Genomic DNA, 19868 nt, shown 5'->3' on the forward strand with positions numbered 1-19868 from the left:
CAATCAGCTATGAAAACAACTATATACTTTATTTCTATGTACAAACACATCGGAAAAACTAAATAGACCAATAAAATAAATATTTTTTCTCTCTCTCTAGCATTATGATATGATAGAATATTCATAGTTGTGATAGGTGATTGAAAACTTTTGACCGGCAGTGCATATCAGAAATAAATTCAAATGAAAAAATTCAGAACAAAATTAGTAAAAGAACACAGAAAAGTGCAAATATGAGTACAACATGATTAAACAATTGATTTGGAACAAAATATATATCTATAAAGAGAAGATCACCTTCATTCTTCTTCTAATGGCTGGATTGCTGGAAATTCCATTTTCCTTCTAGCTTCCCAAAAGTGTTCTGGAAAGTTGGTTGAGGATGATCCATTGCAGTGGGGAAGGTGCTCAGCGTAGAGTGCAGTTGTCATTGCATGGCATGCTGCATAGGATAAAGAGCAAGATAGCAATGTCTAAAACCTATTTCAAAGCAATTTTAATCTATACTTTGGAAGCATGGACATAAACAAAAGGAGATCTTAAACAGTAGTTTCCAAAAGCCATGCATGTCCTGCCAGGTAATGTGTAGATGGAATTTCGTTTCCACGCAAAAACATCTCTTATGGACAATAAGTTATGATGGTTTCTAATATGCCATGCCACTGCGCACACCCAGTCTGCACATGTCATATTGTTTTTTAATTTATTTTTTGTGTTAAATTAGACATTCTGATACCTTTTATGCGAGATTATTTAATGATAACTCTTTGAATTTCTACAAAATTATTTTGACATAATTAACAGAAATATATTTCTTATACACAATAAAGTGTACTTATGACTGGTATTTCTACAATAAATAACTAGATTAAAAATAATACTTACTTACTTACTGCCTTTCAAGGAACCCAGAGGTTCATTGCCACCCTCACATAAGCCCGCCATTGGTCCTATCCTGAGCAAGATTAATCCAGTCTCTATCATCATATCCCACCTCCCTCAAATCCATTTTAATATTATCTTCCCATCTACGTCTCGGCCTCCCCAAAGGTCTTTTTATCTCCAGCCTCCCAACTAACACTCTATATGCATTTCTGGATTCGCCCATACGTGCTACATGCCCTGCCATCTCAAACGTCTGGATTTAATGTTCCTAATTATGTCAGGTGAAGAATACAATGCGTGCAGTTCTGTGTTGTGTAACTTTCTCCCCATTCTCCTGTAACTTCATCCCTCTTAGCCCCAAATATTTTCCTAAGCACCTTATACTCAAACACCCTTAACCTATGTTCCTCTCTCAAAGTGAGAGTCCAAGATTCACAACCATAAAAAACAACTGGTAATATAACTGTTTTATAAATTCTAACTTCCAGGTTTTTTGACAGCAGACTGGATGATAAAAGCTTCTCAACCGAATAATAACAGGCATTTCCCATATTTATTCTGTGTTCAATTTCCTCCCGAGTATCATTTATATTTGTTACCGTTGCTCCCAGGTATTTGAATTTTTCCACCTCTTCAAAAGATAAATTTCCAATTTTTATATTTCCATTTCGTACAATATTCTCGTCACGAGACATAATCATATACTTTGTCTTTTCGGGATTTACTTCCAAACCTATCTCTTTACTTGCTTCAAGCAAAATTCTCGTGTTTTCCCTAATTGTTTGTGGATTTTCTCCTAATATATTCACGTCATCCGCATAGACAAGCAGCTGATGTAACCCGTTCAATTCCAAACCCTCTCTGTTATCCTGGACTTTCCTAATGGCATACTCTAGAGCAAAGTTAAAAAGTAAAGGTGATAGTGCATCTCCTTGCTTTAGCCCACAGTGAATTGGAAACGCATCTGACAGAAACAGATTAAAAATAATAATAGTATAATTTAATGACTAGCATGGATGAAACAAAGGATCATGAAGATAATAAAATGTTATTTAAAACATCAGTGTTGAAAAGGGGCAATGCATTTAGCCCACATAGATACTGGTACGCTATTATTAGAATCTCCTCTATATTTGTCTCATGTTCTATCAAAGAAATAACTGACAGATCCATGTTGTCAGCCATCTTGACTTAAAACGACGTATTGGCACTCTGTTATGAAAACCAGTCGATTGTATATACTGTATCAACAGAATTTCACGCACGGTGCATCAGATCCATGGCTCTTGGAAATCATCACTTAAGTATGCAGTGGCACAACAACGTAGTTCATTTGAGGGGAGGAGGTAAGAATTTTGTCGTTTGCAAATTTCATAACAAGTCTTACCATAATGGTGATGGGAGGATTAACTATGCTGTACCATCATCAAGCTTAAAACTGTTTTCATTCGCCACAATGAAAAAAAAAAAAGTCCAAAACCCTGTAGCCTATCAGATTAAAACTTTAAACAAACGCTGATTAATGAGCAAATTCAAATTGTGAAAAAATGTATTATTTATTTATTTATTTATTTAAGTGAATGTATAAACATAATTAAAAATTAATTTACAAATACAAAAACACTATTCTTATACAAAAATACATTGTTACAGAACATAAGGACATATATAATTTAATTTAGTAGTCTGCCCTGCGACACAGAATACTCACAATAAAATTTAAAATGAAAAATTATATAAACAGGTTTCTGACAAAAGTGAATAAGACATAAGAAAAAAAATAGAACCAAGTGTAATTTAAATTGAATGTACACCATAAAGATGCTGACGAATTATCGCTACAGAAAATTTTATTATGGTGGTGACGATGGCATCTTGAAGATCTCTCGTCAGCTTGTATTTTTCCCTTCACTTTATAAAGGCTTTCGGGATGCTGCCTCTCGCTCTGAAGAAAAGAACGGTAACTGTGATTTTTTCTATGTTCTATACTTGAACTTAAACAGAGATTAAATAAGTAACAAGTGAATTTATAACCTATAGCTAATCTAACTTAATAATAAAAGCAAAAAAGACAAAGTAATAGTACTTTCCAAATGGACAAGCATAGATCGTGCTCTGAGATTAGTACAAAGAAAAATGAAGGGAAAAAAATTTTAGAACAGATATGTGGTGTAAAAGAAAAAAGAAAGAATGTTGTACCCTACTATTTAAGGCTTTAAAATGCGTTGGAAGCAAATTTCTGTTGGTTTAATCCGAAACATTAGGTATATAAGATGTTAATTTTTATAAAATGTATTGTAAAAATTTATTTAAAACCTTACGTTAAATCTAATTTTTATCTAAAGAGAACAAAAAAAAAAAAAAAAAATCTTACATTGGATGAATTCAACACTGGTTATAATGCAATGTAAGTAACATTTAATGGTATATATTTTCTGGCAAAAGATTACACCTTCCATCAGTTAATATAGTTTTGTATAATGAAAACTCAGAAAGTTGCAAAGAGAGAAGAAATTAAGAAGACAGCAAAACTGGTAATTGAAACCCATTTGAAACATTAATCTACACGTATATAAGTAGACATGGCAACACTGAAAATACTTTCAATGGATTCGAAAAATTAAGCAAAAGTGGAATAAGAATCACTTACCGTACCTGTATTTTGTTTTGGCTGCTCGTATTCATTGACACTAATAATTCAGTAACTCTAAAGAGGAATTTGATATTGTTTTGTATGATGATAAAATCATAAAGTTGCAAAGAGAGAAGAAATTAAGAAGACAGCAAAACTGACGATTAAAACCCATTTGAAACATTAATTTATACGTATATAAGTAGGCATGTCAACACTGAAAATATTGTGGCAACCATGCGGGAATGTTCTCGCTTCCTCAGGAGTCGAACACGCGTCTGGCAGAAGGAGGGTGAGATCGGCGGTCACTGAGTGCAGCAAAGGAAGTTGCGCACGCATCTAGGCAAGGGCAGGTGCGGGGTGGCACGAAGCAAAGGGGGGAAGCTGGAAGTTTCGAAAAGCTACGCGAGCCGATTGTTGTAATGAAACGTCTGGAAATCGAAGGCTCGCGAAGTGTTACCTAGCAATAAATAGAAGAGCGGCGCGACGTGAGTCCAGTTTTGGACAGCGAGTTCAGCTTGTGAATTAGCAGCGCCCAGGAGTCTAGGGTTCGACACGCAAGTGAACTTGAGCAGCGTCCAGGCGGAAGCAACGCACCCAGGAGTCAGTCAGTTTTGTGAAGCAGCCGTGAGCGAGGAAGCCACCTTCGAGACTGGGGTTCGACTTCAGTGAGTTGGTGAAGCAGCAGTGTGCGTCCAGACGGAAGCAACGCAGTTGGAAGTCTTGAGTTCGATATACTGTGAACTTGTGTGAATAAGCTAGAAGAACTAGCCAAGGCAAACGAACTGTGAACTGAGAACTGACAGTTCTGTTTTGTAAATAGTGCTTTGTGAACATTAGTTAAGATTAGCAGTACATTGTTGTTCTCAATAATCCAAGTGAATTGTCATTGTCGTCTGTGGAGTGCAATAACGAATACTGTGTTGCTGTGTGGAGTGAAATACCCATTGTTGACGGGAGTGTTTAAATTCAGTTATAGGAAGTCATTCTTGTTGTAAATAAAAGTAACAACATTATTGCTGTGAATTAAAAGTCACAATATTTTCACTGGATTCGAAAAAATAAGCAGAGATGGAATAAGAATCACTTACCTGTATTTTGTTTTGGTTTCTCGTATTCATTGATGTTACTAGTTCAGTGACTCTGAAGGTGAATTTGGAGATACCAGTTGCTCTTAGGAATCCCGGAATGTTGGTGGAATGGATGGCTTGGATTTTTCAAGTGCTTCCCAGAAAACATCTCTATTGTCTCCTTATAGCATCTGGGAAGCCCGATTCAGTGGTAGTTACAGAAATATTCATGGAGAAAAAAAATTATGCAAAATACATATAAAAAAAAAGATTTTTATGGAACATGAATATTTTGCCAAAATATTATAATAATATAACTTTTTTGACGTTAATTTCATTCTACACATTGTGACTCATGAAAATCTTTGTTCTCATACCACTAGTAGGAATGGTTTGAAGTTTAGAATATGAAATTTCATATTTTGTCTGTCACTACTCATAACTTACTAGGGCTGGATAAAAAGTAATGGCAACAGTTCGATATTTCTGACATGGCTTTATTCACAGGGGTACAACATTTACGTACCTTCTATATAGTCGCCCCTCTTATTTATTACCTTTTGACAAATGTTTGGAAGGCATCGTACACCATCAGCGTGTCCATCTTTGTTAATGTTCCGTATTGACCGCCCTAAAGCACAGATAAGTTCATCTCTGGTATTGTATTGGGTCCCTCGCAGTGGTTCTTTCACTTTGGTGAAAAGATCGTAATCGCATGGACTCATATCGGGTGAGTATGGTGGATGTTCCAGAATCTCCCATTGCCAGCGGCACAAGAGATCCTTGACAGCAGCAGCGGTGTGACTCCTTGCATTATCATGAAGAATGATGGGATTCTGTGCCACCAAGTGTCGTCGTTTTCTCCTGAGACCTGGACGAAGGTGGTGCTGCAGAAACCTGCAGTAGTAGTCTGCATTTGCCGTCTGCCTTGGAGGTGCAGCGTGGTGCAGTATTACCCCATCAATGTCATACGTCACAACATCACCTTCACAGCACTTTGTATAGGGCGCAATTTATTCGGACGAGAAGAACCTGGATGCTTCCATTCATTTGACTGACGTTTCAAGTTTGGTTGGCTCATATGAGCGAACCCAGGTTTCGTCCATAGCGACGATTCGTCCAAGAAAGTCGTCATCTTTCCTTTGGTACCGGTTCAACAAGGCCTGTGCGACTGCATAGTGGTGCCATTGTTAAACTTCGGAAATTTCATGGGGTATCCAACGCCCTGTAATTTTGCGGTAACCCAGAATGTCTTGCAGAATGTGGAGCACAGTTTTGTGACATATTCCGACTTCCGATGTTAACTCACGCACAGTCCATCGGCGATCAGCATCCAACAAGGAAGCAAGGAGTTGAACTGTGTTGTCCTCCACGCGGGGTCGTCCTGTACGGAGGTTGTCCTGAATGGCATCCCTGACTTCCCGGAATGCTTTAACCCATCGTGCGATATGGCAATGCTGCATCGGCACATGCTTCACACAGTCCCTGAAAACATTCTTGTGCACTACGACCTCGTGTCACTTCAATTTTGATCCAGAAACGTTGCTCTAGTTTTGTAAACGTGGTCTTAGGGCACTCGCACTATTCCTATGAAAGTCAACGTTCTACACACTGCAGTAGATTGACAGAGTACTGTCGCCGCTGGCTGCACTAATTCATCTAACAGTCCTTGTTCATGTCCACACAGCTGGCAGCTCTCGAACACACCTTCGTCACGTGACAGCAGTGTTGCCATAACTTTTTATCCAACCTATTTGGCAGTACCCAGTTATATGCAGGTAACGCTAGCTGCTTATTAGATAATTTTCGCCATTAATTCACTTGCAAGCAATTACTCAATACTCAACAGATGGCAACATGTGTACACTTTGGCATGTTCGAAACCATGAGAAAGAACCTTCGAAGTGAAAATCAATAAACATTCTCTTCCGAAAAAAACAATAAATGCAGGTGTTCCTTAAGATGCAGTTTTATCACCTACACTTTTTAATGTCTGTACAGCGGATTTTGTTTGCCACGAAAACTGTCGTTTCATCAATATGCTGATGACACTATCATGTTCACTATCACAAGAATAGTCATAAAGCATACAATAATTTAAAAGGTTACTTAAACAAAATAGAAAATTGGCTCATAAACTGGATAATAAAAATCAGTGCACCTAAGAGTTCCATAGTAATTTTCACAAACATAAGCTTGCAAGAATCATTTGAACTGAAACTTTTTGATGTAATAATTCCAAATCAAAAAGAAAAAACTTATTTGGGAACACTTTTGGACCATAGACTTTTTTTTTAAGCCTCACATAAATAAAATTTCTGCCAAAGAATATGCTATGTTTCAACGTTTGTATCTTTTATTCAGTCGCCATCATAGACTTTATGGACTAAGAAAACATTCTACTATAACAATAATCAGAGCTAGCGTTCTATATGCATATCCAACTTGGTCAACTGTCAATGGGTCTCTACTGAGAAGATTGCGTGGTGTACAGAGAACAATTCTGCACACAACTGCTGAAGCTGATTACAAACATCCAATAAATTTTTACATGGAGTTTTGGACAATGCATCAATTGAAGAGTTTTCAGAAAATTTAAAGTTAAAATTTATACATATATTGAAAAATCATCCAAACCCTCTGATACAGAAATTTAATCATCAAGCATAAACAATAAAATCCAAGTTATATCAGTCATTTTTTTTAGTTGGTTATTTAATGATGCTGTAGCAACTACGAGGTTATTTAGCATTGATGAGATTGGTGATAGCGAGATGGTATTTGGCGAGATGAGACCGAGGATTCACCATAGATTACCTGGCATTCACCTTACGGTTGGGGAAAACTTCGGAAAAAACCCAACCAGGTAATCAGCCCAAGCAGGGATCGAACCCGCGCCCAAGCGCAACTTCAGACTGGCAGGTAAGCACCTTAACCGACTGAGCCACACCAGTGGCATGCATATCTTTTATAAATTCATCGTGGATTTTTTTAGTTGGTTATTTAACGACGCTGTATCAATTACAAGGTTATTTAGCGTCGATGAGATTGGCGATAGTGAGATGGTATTTGGCGAGATGAGACCGAGGATTCACCATAAATTACCTGGCATTCACCTTACGGTTGGGGAAAACCTCGGAAAAAACCCAACCAGGTAATCAGACCAAGCAGGGATCGAACCCACACCTAAGCACAACTTCAGACTGGCAGGCAAGCGCCTTAACCAACTGAGCCACGCCGGTGGTTTCATCATGGATTAACATCAAGAATTGAAGAACTAGAATGAACAGTTTCAAAGAGATTGTAAATTGAAGGCGTCAAAAGAAAGTCATCTTGATCTCCACTCATGTAGACTTTCAGCACAACAAGATGTTGGTTAGTTGGTTGGTTGGTGCGACATCATGCAAAGATTCCTTGAATTTAGTGTTATGCTAAAAATGTTTAAAACTGTTTCCAATTAAAAAGACCCAATCAACTGACCTCTCTAATAGATAAACTTACTTACTTATGGCTTTTAAGGAACCTGGAGGTTCATTCCCGCCCTCACATAAGCCTGCCATTGGTCCCTATCCTGAGCTAGATTAATCCATACGATGTAAGAGTAATGGAATGGAGAAAAATTCTCTCCGGCGCCGGGATTTGAACCCGGGTTTTCAGCTCTACATGCTGACGCTTTATCCACTAAGCCACACCGGATTCCACCCTGGCGTCAGAAGAATCGTCTCAGTTTTAAGTTCCAACTCTTGGGTTCCCTCTAGTGGCCGCCCTCTGCACTACGTCATAATTTATCTATGAACTTAGGACCGAAGTCCACACATGTGCTGAGGTGCACTCGTAATGAGTGACTAGTTGGCCGGGATCCGACGGAATAAGCGCCGTCTTAAATCACGAAGTGGACTTCGGTCCTAGGTTCATAGATATCTATGATGTAGTGCAGAGGGCGACCACTAGAGGGAACCCAAGAGTTGGAACTTAAAACTGAGACGATTCTTCCGACGCCGGGGTGGAATCCGGTGTGGCTTAGTGGATAAAGCGTCAGCACGTAGAGCTGAAAACCCGGGTTCAAATCCCAGCGCCGGAGAGAATTTTTCTCCATTCCATTACTCTTACATCGTATGATGACGCAGAATATCTGCATGGAAATATCATATGTACTTCGGTACATTAAAATAATATATAGATTAATCCAGTTCCTACCATCATATCCCACCTACCTCAAATACATTTTAATATTATCCTCCCATCTACGTCTCGGCCTCCCCAAAGGTCTTATTCCCTCTGGCCTTCCAACTAAAACTCTATATGCATTTCTGGATTCGCCCATATGTGCCACATGCCCTGCTCATCTCAGACATCTGGATTTAATGTTCCTAATTATGTCAGGTGAAGAATACAATGTGTACAGTTCTGCGTTGTGTAACTTTCTCCATTCTCCTGTAACTTCATCCCTCTTAGCCCCAAATATTTTCCTAAGAACCTTATTCTCAAACACCCTTAATCTCTGCTCCTCAAAGTGAGAGCTAAGAGATAAACTGTGATATTTAATTTCACGAATGTTACAGCATATTAACATGTACAGCAACAGTGAGAAAAGCATACATTTACAGCTGAATAGTCGGAACAAGGATCAAAAATACATTTCATGTTAAGGAAGAGTCATACTTTGCAGCAGATTTTATTCTCCACCAAAATACAGAATTTCAGTACGTATTTATTTTTACAAATGAATAAATTCATCATGTATATTACAATTTTAATAAAATTTAAAATAACAGGATTTTCTAATAAAATAAATTAAAGCCATGAATGATACGTAGCATAACATGAACCTTAAAGAGTCAATTCCAATAAAATCTATTCCAACTCGCACAATAAACGATACCAGAATTACCACTAAGCTTCATATTTTGAGACGTATCGCTGAAAAAAAAAAAATGGAAGAAAGTGAAATTCATTAAGGTGAAACAGTAGTTCGTCAATTTATTTTACAATGAAAGTAAGTTGAACTAGATTTAGAATATCACAATAGTACCAAAGGGAAACACAAATAGATAATTCACTGTTAGTGCTAAGCACTAAACCCTGATTACTCTACACAGTAAAGTAAACACTGCAATCTTCTGGTATTATAACAATAGTATTGAAGTCGAATACATACAGCAGGCCTTGCTTTAGTTTTCTCTCTCACAGCAAAGTTCAGACGATGTTGATCTTCCGTGATGGCAAACCTTGTGGACACTAATCTGACAGAATGTGACAAATTTCCCGTAAAAACAAACGAACTTCACCAAAATTAGCCAAAACTGAACATTTTATGATCACAGTTAAGAACACATACCAGAACTTTAATATTTCGATTAAAATGTTGATTTAATTTGACAAATGAAACATCTAAAGAATGTCTTTTAAATCCTGAATCTGACGTGAATTATATCAATATGCTACCAATGAATCTTCTTTCTTGACAACAAACATGTCACTGGTCAACACTGATTTTGTTAAATGTATAATTTCTGCTGTTCTTCTTATGCACTTTTATCTGCTCATTTAAGAAATATAGTCAGAATCTGTCACCCATCATATCTTATTTTATTTTTTTTTTTCACGTATTTTCTTTCATATACTATGCTTATGATACAGTACTAATGGAAAAAAAAAAAAAAAACTTTAAACTGTTATTGGTTTCATTGTTGATTTTAACTATATACCAATTTTGCCTTTGAATCAGAATTCACAGCAAAGGACTTCACATGGCTACATTAATTTATTCTCAGTCGAATTCAAACTGTCCTCATGAAACTACCTTCATTATGTGTACTTCCTACAGCAATAATTCATTTTTAGTGTAATATATTGTATAGTAGCCTATTAATTGATTAATTTTTAATTTGAAGTGTTTAGTGTGTGTTTTGTAAGGTGAAATGAGCACGAAATTGTATGAATCATCCAAATATTGTTTGTTATATCTCTAATGAGTTCATTTTTAAGGGCCAGAGGCGAAATATTACTGCTTTAGTTAAAGCAGTTTATGAAAAGTATTCTGGATACTAAATATGTGGGTCATTTCATAAATAATGCACAGGTTGGCAGAACTGTGAAGTGGATGAAGCAACATCAATGAAATTTACGTCAGTTGCAGTTGAGGGATTGAGGAAGAAGCACGTGTATTCGTTTCGTCCCCAGTATACTCTGTGTTTAGGTAACGAGAGCTAGAAATGGAGCCTACACGTGTCTGGGGTACTGTGATGATTGAAGATCAAAGATCGAATCTGTATGTGGGAAAACCTCACAGAAATCCACAATGGAATGGAGTTTATGATGAGCTTACATTAGACCGTAGTACAGTTTCTCGTTGGGCTATTCGTTTTCGGGTCAGCTTAAACGATGATGCAAGACCAGAAAGGCCGAAAACATCAACACTTGAACAAAGTGTGAAACTTGTGTCGGATGCCCTTCAAGAAGATCGTCGAGCAATGTGCGAGTAATTTTCAGAAGCTACGGAGATTTCACCAAATTCAGTACTCCGTATTTTGACAAAGAATTTTAAGAAGAGAAAAATTTCTGCATGATGGGTCCCTCAGTGCTTGACTGCTGAAGAGAAGCAGAAACGCCTGGACATTGCAAACTTGCTGACAGGACCATCACGAAAACGAGTAACTCACCGAGAAACTGTATTACAGTCCACTATAAGTTCAACACAAACTCCACTCAAAGCACTGTGGAAGTGTGGATTTCTGTGGGGAGGTTTTGCCACATAAAGATTCGATCTTTGGTTTTCAATCATCACAGTACCCGAGACACATGTAGGCTCCATTTCTAGCTCTAATTACCTAAACACAGAGTATGTTATGGACGAAACGAACATACATGCTTCTTCCTCAATACTTCAACTGCAACTGACGTCATTTTCATTGGTGTTGCGTCATCCTTTTCACAGTTCTGCTAACCTGTGCATTATTTATGAAATGGCTCTCTTATGAATAACATGATATACAATGGACTCTTCGTAGCTGGTGTGCCTCATGTGTATCTCTATTAACTGGTTAGCTAAAAGGATCCTATCATATGTCTTTAGCAGTTCCGATAATAAGCAAAACCTAAAGATCATTCAATAGACTGTTACTTTTGTTTGACTAACATCATAGGCGGAGTTATGGGGGGGCACTGCCCCCAAAACTTGTCTGAATTCTTCTTTTTCTGTTAACATTAGAACATATTAAATTCAAAATATTTTTCTTGCTTTTGTTTCTGATTAAGTTTCTGTGCTTAAATTGACGAATTGATGTCTTCAGATCACGTGTCTGGACTATAATATTTATTTTACATTTCTGAATGTATAAGAATTTCTATACCTCATTGAGGAATGGAAGCAATGTTATGTTCTTTTGTAACAGCCTGTACTCATGTGTTAGAAGTCTGCAGGTGTTCAGGCCGCCACTTGGAGAAATATGAATAACATATTACAGAACAATGCAGAAAAAAAATTGGTTCCAGTATAATGTGTAAACTTAATGACGAGATATTAAGTAAAATAATTATAATTTACATTTCACGTGATATCTTCAGGAAGGTAAGCTTCAGATAAAGTTTTGTTAGCACTGTTACGTAGTGTTATTGATGTATACATGTGTTTCTGTACGAAAGAGAAAAATAGGAAGATTGTTTTAAGTTATGCTCTATTATAATTTGTAGTAGACCTACAGTTCAAGCCCTATACAACTCGGTCCGAAATGTCGCGGATATGGACGTAATACTGTAAGAAATATGACCCCTGAAAATGCCTTTATTAAATTATCATATTCCAATATACTGTACCACGGTCAAGCTATAATGGGGAGAGAAGGTAAATAATGTCCCCCATATTCTTGTTATATCGGGATTCTATAGTTTTGCTTTGCCCCCCCCAGGAAACGGTTCTCTCTCCGCCTATGACTAACATATATGGAATAATTTTAAGATCTAAAACATTGTGTTATAAATTCATCTCTATTACCAGCTAGACTAGTGCCTCACGAACCAGAGCTTCCTATACCTATTCACCAGGTAAGTTAGCTTTGATAAAAATATTAAAGTGATGAGGTTCCAAATAACTCATGTGATTACTCAAGAACCCTGGGCGATGAAAAAATTTTGTAGAGATTTGAAAACAGCAGACAAAAGTGTATAGGAACGAATCATTCTCTCTCTTTTCACAGACTTTCTGCATAGATTTCATTCGTGTAACAAGTATTGTATAATGTTAATGTTATGTTTTATTTAACAACGCTTGCAACTGCAGAGGTTATATCAGCGTCGCAGGATGTGCCGGAATTTTGTCTCGCAAGAGTTCTTTTACATGCCAGTAAATCTACTGACATGAGCCTGTCGCATTTAAGCACACTTAAATGCCATCGACCTGGCCCGGGATCGAACCCGCAACCTTGGGCATAGAAGGCCAGCGCAATACCAACTCAACCAGGTCGACAGTATTGTATATCCCCTATATACGCCATGACCGCCTTTCATCTCTCGGGAAAGATCCGGTACCTTACTCAATTTGACAAGAGACTGAGTGAACCTAGGGGCTGCTCTGGAAGTTTTGACAATGAGAAAAAAATCCCGTCACTACCTGGGATATTAAGTAATAAAAATATTTTAACTAAAAACCTGAGCATTAGAAAAATGTGAAGGGATTTGAAATCAGCGCAAGAAAATCTAAAAGAATAAATCACAATGAATATTTTAGAAGACAAAAAGCTAAAATAGTATAGAATTTATAAAATAATACCATACATCTAATATATTTTAAAAGTCATTATTACTAAAAAAAATCGTAAAAAGTTTGAAACCAGTGGAAAAAAATATAACAATCAACCATTCCTTATCTTTGAACAGAGAAGATGTTTAATTTTGTTGACCAGTGTTGTGATCACATTTTGGTACCAAATGAAGAACACATTACAGAATACATATATATTTCTAATTTCGTTAACACATTCCCCTTATTCTAGAAGTAGAAGATTCTATTTACCACACATGATCCCTTATAAATTGTTGTCTTTGTAAAAACAATCACTAAAAATATTCTGATACAATGCTGCATATAAAATACATTAATAATCTCCATGTTACTCTCTTATGAGCCATGAAGGAGATCTGAAAAAATGTCACTTTATCTGAGATCAGTGTATTTACGGATTTTATTTCAATACTCAAACTCCTAAACTGACCAACCCCTATCCCTCATTATCGGACTTTCCTACCTTCTTCACACTAAAAAATACTGCATATATACAAATAAGTTTCCTACACTGGCTTTTTCACGTTTCTGTACAAAGTACAATAAATATACATAAAGCCCTTAAAGAGTTGACGTCACTTGTATGTAGTTAATTTAGATAGAACAACCATACTACCATATAATGCACTGTAGACTACATATCAATGATTGCACATTTTTTCATTATTAATACAGGTTTAAAGATGTATTTATTATACCTATTTTCATAGTATAGAAAGTATTACTTATGTTAATTTTAAAATAATTGTACAACAGTTCAGCCTTACAGGTGAAAATTTTCGTGGACAGAAATAATAAGAAGAGAACATTTTTATAGTTTTCTGTAGATAATTTCTTCCTTGGCATTTTTAGCAGTTAGACATATGTGTCAGGTTGCAATAGGCCTAGAAATATTCAAGTCTTAGATAAAAGACACTGTGCGTCATCCTAGCAAGATTATATTAAGTACTAAAATGAGAGATAGTTTCTTTCATATTGTATAGCAATTTTTACTGTGATAAAACACAAAATATTAACTCATATGAAATTATTGATCAATTTCCGATTACATTAATCATAAAACTCAACAGATGTGCAAACACTAAATTTCTACATAAAACCTTTTATTAAAACAGTACCTAATCCTAATGTGAGAACTTATCTTGATATAATAAGTTTATTCTCTAAACAACAACAATGTTTCATGTTACTGTTATTTAAGTACCTAGAGAATTAGTTTCATAAATTCACAGCCTCATTCTCATAAACTGCATATATATTAAAATATATCACTGATGAACTATTAAATTATTTAAAATAGGTAAAATATGAGTATATTCTACTATACAATAAATGCTGCATGAAAGTTTTAATACATAATTAAATAAATATTAAATAAAATCGATTTAAAGGATGTAGCAATCAATGACTGCTTATTGAATAAGAGAGGTTCAGAGTGAACTCTTTTCATTGCTAAGAAATACACTATTTCGGAAGCTGAATCTATTTTCTTCTGTGCATGAAAAAAGATGCAGTAATTATGAAGTATCAGTATGCAATCCCTCGATTTTAAATCTAGATACTAAATGGTTGATACGAAATGTTAATACTATCTCAGTTCTTCAGCTATTAGAGTGACTTAAGTGTCAAATAGTACCCAGAAGTGAAGTAATCGAGAAAAAAAAAATCCAGCCAAAAACGAACATTTTTATGCTACCATTGCATCAACTTCTTAAAAATCCACAGGAAAGAAAAACGAAAATGAGGACATCCTAAAACTATTTCAAACAGAATTTTGGTGTGTGATGAAGAATACCGATCGACTTGGAAGAAAATTAAATTCCAGCCAAAAAACTGCTACGAAAATAATGCCTTGAACATGACCTACAGTAGCAACACATATTTTGAACTTTCATCACTGCCTTCGCTAACACAAGTATACTTGATATAATACAGGAAGATAATTTAAGAATTTAATTGGGAACTTTCTAGAAATGTAATGCACTACAGAGGCCAATTGAACTTCAATTTGTAATTCCCATTCTGACAAAGTAATGAAACAAATTTACTTATACTGAAAGTGATTTTGTAAAGTAATAAATGTTTCATTCTGCAACTTTCTGACTCATTTCACATTTTGCTCTTATTTGTACAGTGAAACCCCGCTAATTCAGTCTTCACTAATACGGAATTCACGATAATTCGAGAAACTCTTTTTACACAGGACACTTGTAGATTAATATTCCACATACTGCATGTAGAAGTGAATGCAAGGAATGAAAAATGTGTTGATAAATTCAAATTATCCAACATAAGATTCATTTATATACATTAATTGAATTTGTGGACGGTAATCTGAATATCAGAAATGTTCTATTGCCTTAAAAGAAATGCGTCATGATGTACATAAAAAAACATGGACTAAAGAACTTCAAAGTCATTCTTTTTCAATTAATGTTTTGTGTTCCATATGTATGTATTTCCTTTGCAGTAATTGACTTGTACTACTAAATTACTTCAAAATCGTTCTTTTTTTAAATTAGTATTTTGTTTTCCATATTTCTGTAAAATAGAATGATTAAACACTAAAGCCCGGTTCCCAAGGTGCATGTTTCTGTGATAGATTGCATGCTGGGCGTGCTGATGGCAGTTCTGTGTGCTTGCTGGAAATTCTGCGTCCTGGTGACTGCTTTAACATCATGCTGGATTTCGAGGTTAGGTTACTTGCTATTTTTCGTATTGGCTTTTATGCTGGAACCAAAGATGATAATGTAGTATCACCGTTGGAACCATGTTGCCATGGACGTTGTTTTCCAACTAAATCTGTTTTCTTCCTCCCCAGTATTCCTTAGTATCTAAGAAACAGCAATTAAATATCTGACTTTATCTGTTCTCAATTCTGTAAGACCCTAGGACAGCACAAATCGTTTCTGAATGAACTAGCCCTCCTCATAATTAGAGAGTCAGTCAAACTTTTACGAAACCACCTATACGGACTCTAATTCAGTGTACTGAAAAAACTAACGCAACATTATCTTTTTTTTTCTCTTATTAGCTTTCATTGCTTCTTACTTGTAACTTTTTTTATTCTGTAAGTTGCCATTGTTTGTTTGTGTACTTGTTTACTTTCTTTTTTTACTCTGTTACCTTTCATCATTCATATTATTTTGTATGCTTTGTCTAATGGCAGCCTCTAATTTGGGGAAGCACAATAAGATAAAAACAAATATACTTTTGTTTTAATTATATTATTACGATATTCACTATTGTTTTTTATACTAATTTCGGCACCGCAGCCTGAGGCTTATTGTTCCTAGACCCACAACTCTACTGAACACACGCACACACTACAGGACTCTCCTATTTACTGGGTCAGAGTACCTGGGGGCCACTGTGACACACCACACCACACCACACACAGCTGGACAATGGATAAACAACCAGGCCCAGTGAAGAGGTATGAATTACATCCCCCTGACTTCACGCCCGGGAATCGAACCCAGGCCACCTTGATCAGGAGTCCAGCATGCTACCTAAAGACCAAAAAGGCGGACTTCACTATTGTTAAGCTGCGGTTTGTTTACGGCGATCATCGCCGGGTGCACATTGTTGGCGATTGTCGCCTGGAGTTGCTAGCAGTTAAAATGAATGCGCACGGTTTCTTTACAGTGATGATCGCCAACGTAAATCGTTGGACGCGATGTAGATCGCTGGAGGTTGCTTCTGAAGCAAATTCAGGTCGCAGATCGCCGCACACATGTTCAATAATCGACATTTAGAGAAGGCCATGTAGATATACTGAATCGAGTTATGGCAGCAAAACATGAGAATTGACAGGGATGTATGCTGATAAAGAAACCACTTCCCGACGATCATTGCCAGCATTTATAATCTCTGGCGATGTGCATCCTGTGATGATCACCGTAAACAAACCGTAGATTTAATATAGAACTTCAGTTGCTTTCCACTCACGGTTTAGTTTCTTTCTCATCATGAGTGTTGGCAACAGATGATTTTCCAATTTGAACTGTGAAAAGAGCCAGCTACATATGAACAGTAACAAACATGGGAGCCAGCAGTGTACCCATCATAGCACCAAGCTTGCTAGCCAGCAAGGAAACAAGCACCATGGGAACTGGGCTCAACAAAGCAGCCACCACGGGGCAGCAAGCAAGCACGCACGCACTCAGAGCTGCTATCAGCACTCCCAGCATGCAATCCATCACAGAAACAAGCACTGTGGGAACCGGGCTTAAGTTAGTTTAACAACTATACAATATCTTTTTTTTTTCACTTGTCGAAATAATCCAATTCTAGTAAATTCTCTGTAATTCGGACTTTCACTAGTTTAGACTGGATTTTCCCCAGTTAGTCCGAATTAGTGAGGTTATACAATAATTTACTTTCTTCCCCACTGATATGAATGATTTTTAATAGATCGGTTATTTTACACAGAAGATCGACAGTTGAACGCAATTGGCAACCATGAGGGATATTAGAATATAGTTATTTTAAGTTTTCAAGGCATTAGGTCTATAAACTGTAAGTTTATAAGACTGGTATTCGAACTTGTTCAGTATATGAAATCATCCTATAGAGCCTGATAAGATTTGTGCTTGAATTTTATTTACAAATCTGGATACAGCCTACTAATCGCAAGACAAAAGCAGTAAAGCCTTAATTCCTTCCGTGACTAGAAGACAAAACAACAAACTAATAGCTGCGAAATTATAATTTTTGCAACCACATATAAAGTATGTACCTCGATTTGAAAATACGTTCTCTGCCAAAATGTAAGGAAACAAAAATATCAAACTCTCCCACGAGGCATGAAGACCAAAATGGGAACTTCATGTACCTTATAAATCGTGTAATATGCACCGATACTAAATACCAATAACATTCAACATTCGTGTTGCACTATTCACAATACCTTTCAGCTTTCAACAGGAAGAGGAATCAAACTCTCATTTCACATTCTGCATACAATATGAAGTTATTTAATGTTCACACATCCCAACTAAAAACAGAACACATTAGGAATCAAAACAGGTTTCACACAAGTTCCTTTTTATATCCTACCAACATTCTATCATAAAAGAAGTGATCCTGAATCTTTAAAATGTACATTTACTAAAATCCATACAATCTATTTTACAAAATATATTCTAAAACAATAATTTAATAAAAAAAAAAAGTATAACGGAATGTGTAAAGGTTGTAATTTCATGGTTAGTGTTCACATTTTCTTGTGCCTCAGCCATGAAATGCCAGGAAATGTTTGCCACACCTCAATTTTAAATATTATATTTCAACATCAGATTAATAGTGTGTGGAAGGGAGATGTTTCTAGAAGGATTTTGCAGTTTCTATAGTAGCAATTGGAACACTACGTCCCAATGTATCACAACAAAAACACAAATGCTATCAGGTCTGTCAAGTTTTGCTTGCTTCAATATTATTTCCTATCTGATTTCTCCGTGGTAGCGTTGAGGACGTTGTTACAGGACTGTACTTCCTCGTTGGGATACCTGATTGGTCAGTCCTAGTTGCCACTGCAGCAACGAGCTCCGAGGCTGCTAGACTAGTTCTCTGCTTCCAAGTCCCTTTCCCTGGGAGTTTCGACGCAGTCATTATTGGCTGCCGTCCCACTCCCAGTTCCCCCAATGATGGCTGCCTCCTCCGATCCCACGTGTCAGTCAAACTGCACAAAATATTAATACATTGTTTGCAATGATTGGCAGATACAAAACACACCTCAGGGAAATATACAGGGTGATTCAGAATGAATGCGACAAACCCCCAGATCGCTGCAAATGAACAGCAACAAAACAAACCCAAACATCCGAACCTCATCCGTGCCAGAGATACAAAGAGCAAATATCCTACCAATAAATAGCGCAGAAGTTACAGTGTGTACATTTGTATTCGTTTATTCATTTATGAATTGCATATAATACCAGTACGAGTTGTTCTATAATGAATGTAATTTTTTTTAGTTGGTTATTTAACGATGCCGTGGCGTCGCGGTCTAAGGCATCCTGCCTAGGACTCGCGTTACGGAATACGCGCTGGTTCGAGTCCTCATGGGGGAAGAAATTTCCTCATGAAATTTCGGCCAGTGTATGGGACCAATGCCCACCCAGCATCATGATGCACTTGGGGAGGTACGATAAGTAGCGAAATCCGGTTGCGAAATCCAGCTATAACAGCTGGGGGGATCATCATGCTAACCACACGATACCATTCTGGTTGGATGATCGTCCACCTTTGCTTCGGCATGTGGGCGTGAGGCCAGCAGCCGGCTGATCGGTCTAGGCCCTTCACAGGCTGTAGCGCCACAGATTATTATTATTATTATTATTATTATTATTATTATTATTATTATTATTATTATTATTATATAACTATAAGGTTATTTAGCGTCGATGAGATTGGTGATAATGAGATGGTATTTGGCGAGATGAGGCCGAGGATTCGCTATAGATTACCTGGCTTTCACCTTATGGTTGGGGAAAACCTC

General features: G+C 36.7%; 1 protein-coding gene and 1 non-coding gene across 8 annotated transcripts in view; both read right to left on the bottom strand.

Annotated features, from left to right (window-relative positions):
* Positions 1 to 8211: 8211 nt before the first annotated feature.
* TRNAY-GUA (transfer RNA tyrosine (anticodon GUA)) lies at positions 8212 to 8283 on the bottom strand. Its single transcript has one exon. It is a non-coding gene; the product is annotated as a tRNA-Tyr (tRNA).
* Positions 8284 to 9225: 942 nt separating this feature from the next.
* The window catches only part of LOC138701943 (uncharacterized), a 349096-nt gene continuing 338453 nt past the window's right edge, over positions 9226 to 19868 (bottom strand). For 5 of the 7 annotated variants that reach the window (XM_069829314.1, XM_069829313.1, XM_069829315.1 and 2 more), the window contains one exon: positions 9226 to 19049. In XM_069829314.1, coding sequence (XP_069685415.1) covers positions 18782 to 19049 — 268 coding nt within the window. In that variant the 3' untranslated portion in view covers positions 9226 to 18781. The remainder of the gene's footprint in view (positions 19050 to 19868) is intronic. The other 2 variants (XM_069829318.1, XR_011332730.1) reach the window with 2 other exon arrangements.

The sequence above is a fragment of the Periplaneta americana genome, chromosome 6 (assembly GCF_040183065.1).
Source record: "Periplaneta americana isolate PAMFEO1 chromosome 6, P.americana_PAMFEO1_priV1, whole genome shotgun sequence".
In the NCBI taxonomy this organism is placed as follows: domain Eukaryota; kingdom Metazoa; phylum Arthropoda; class Insecta; order Blattodea; family Blattidae; genus Periplaneta; species Periplaneta americana.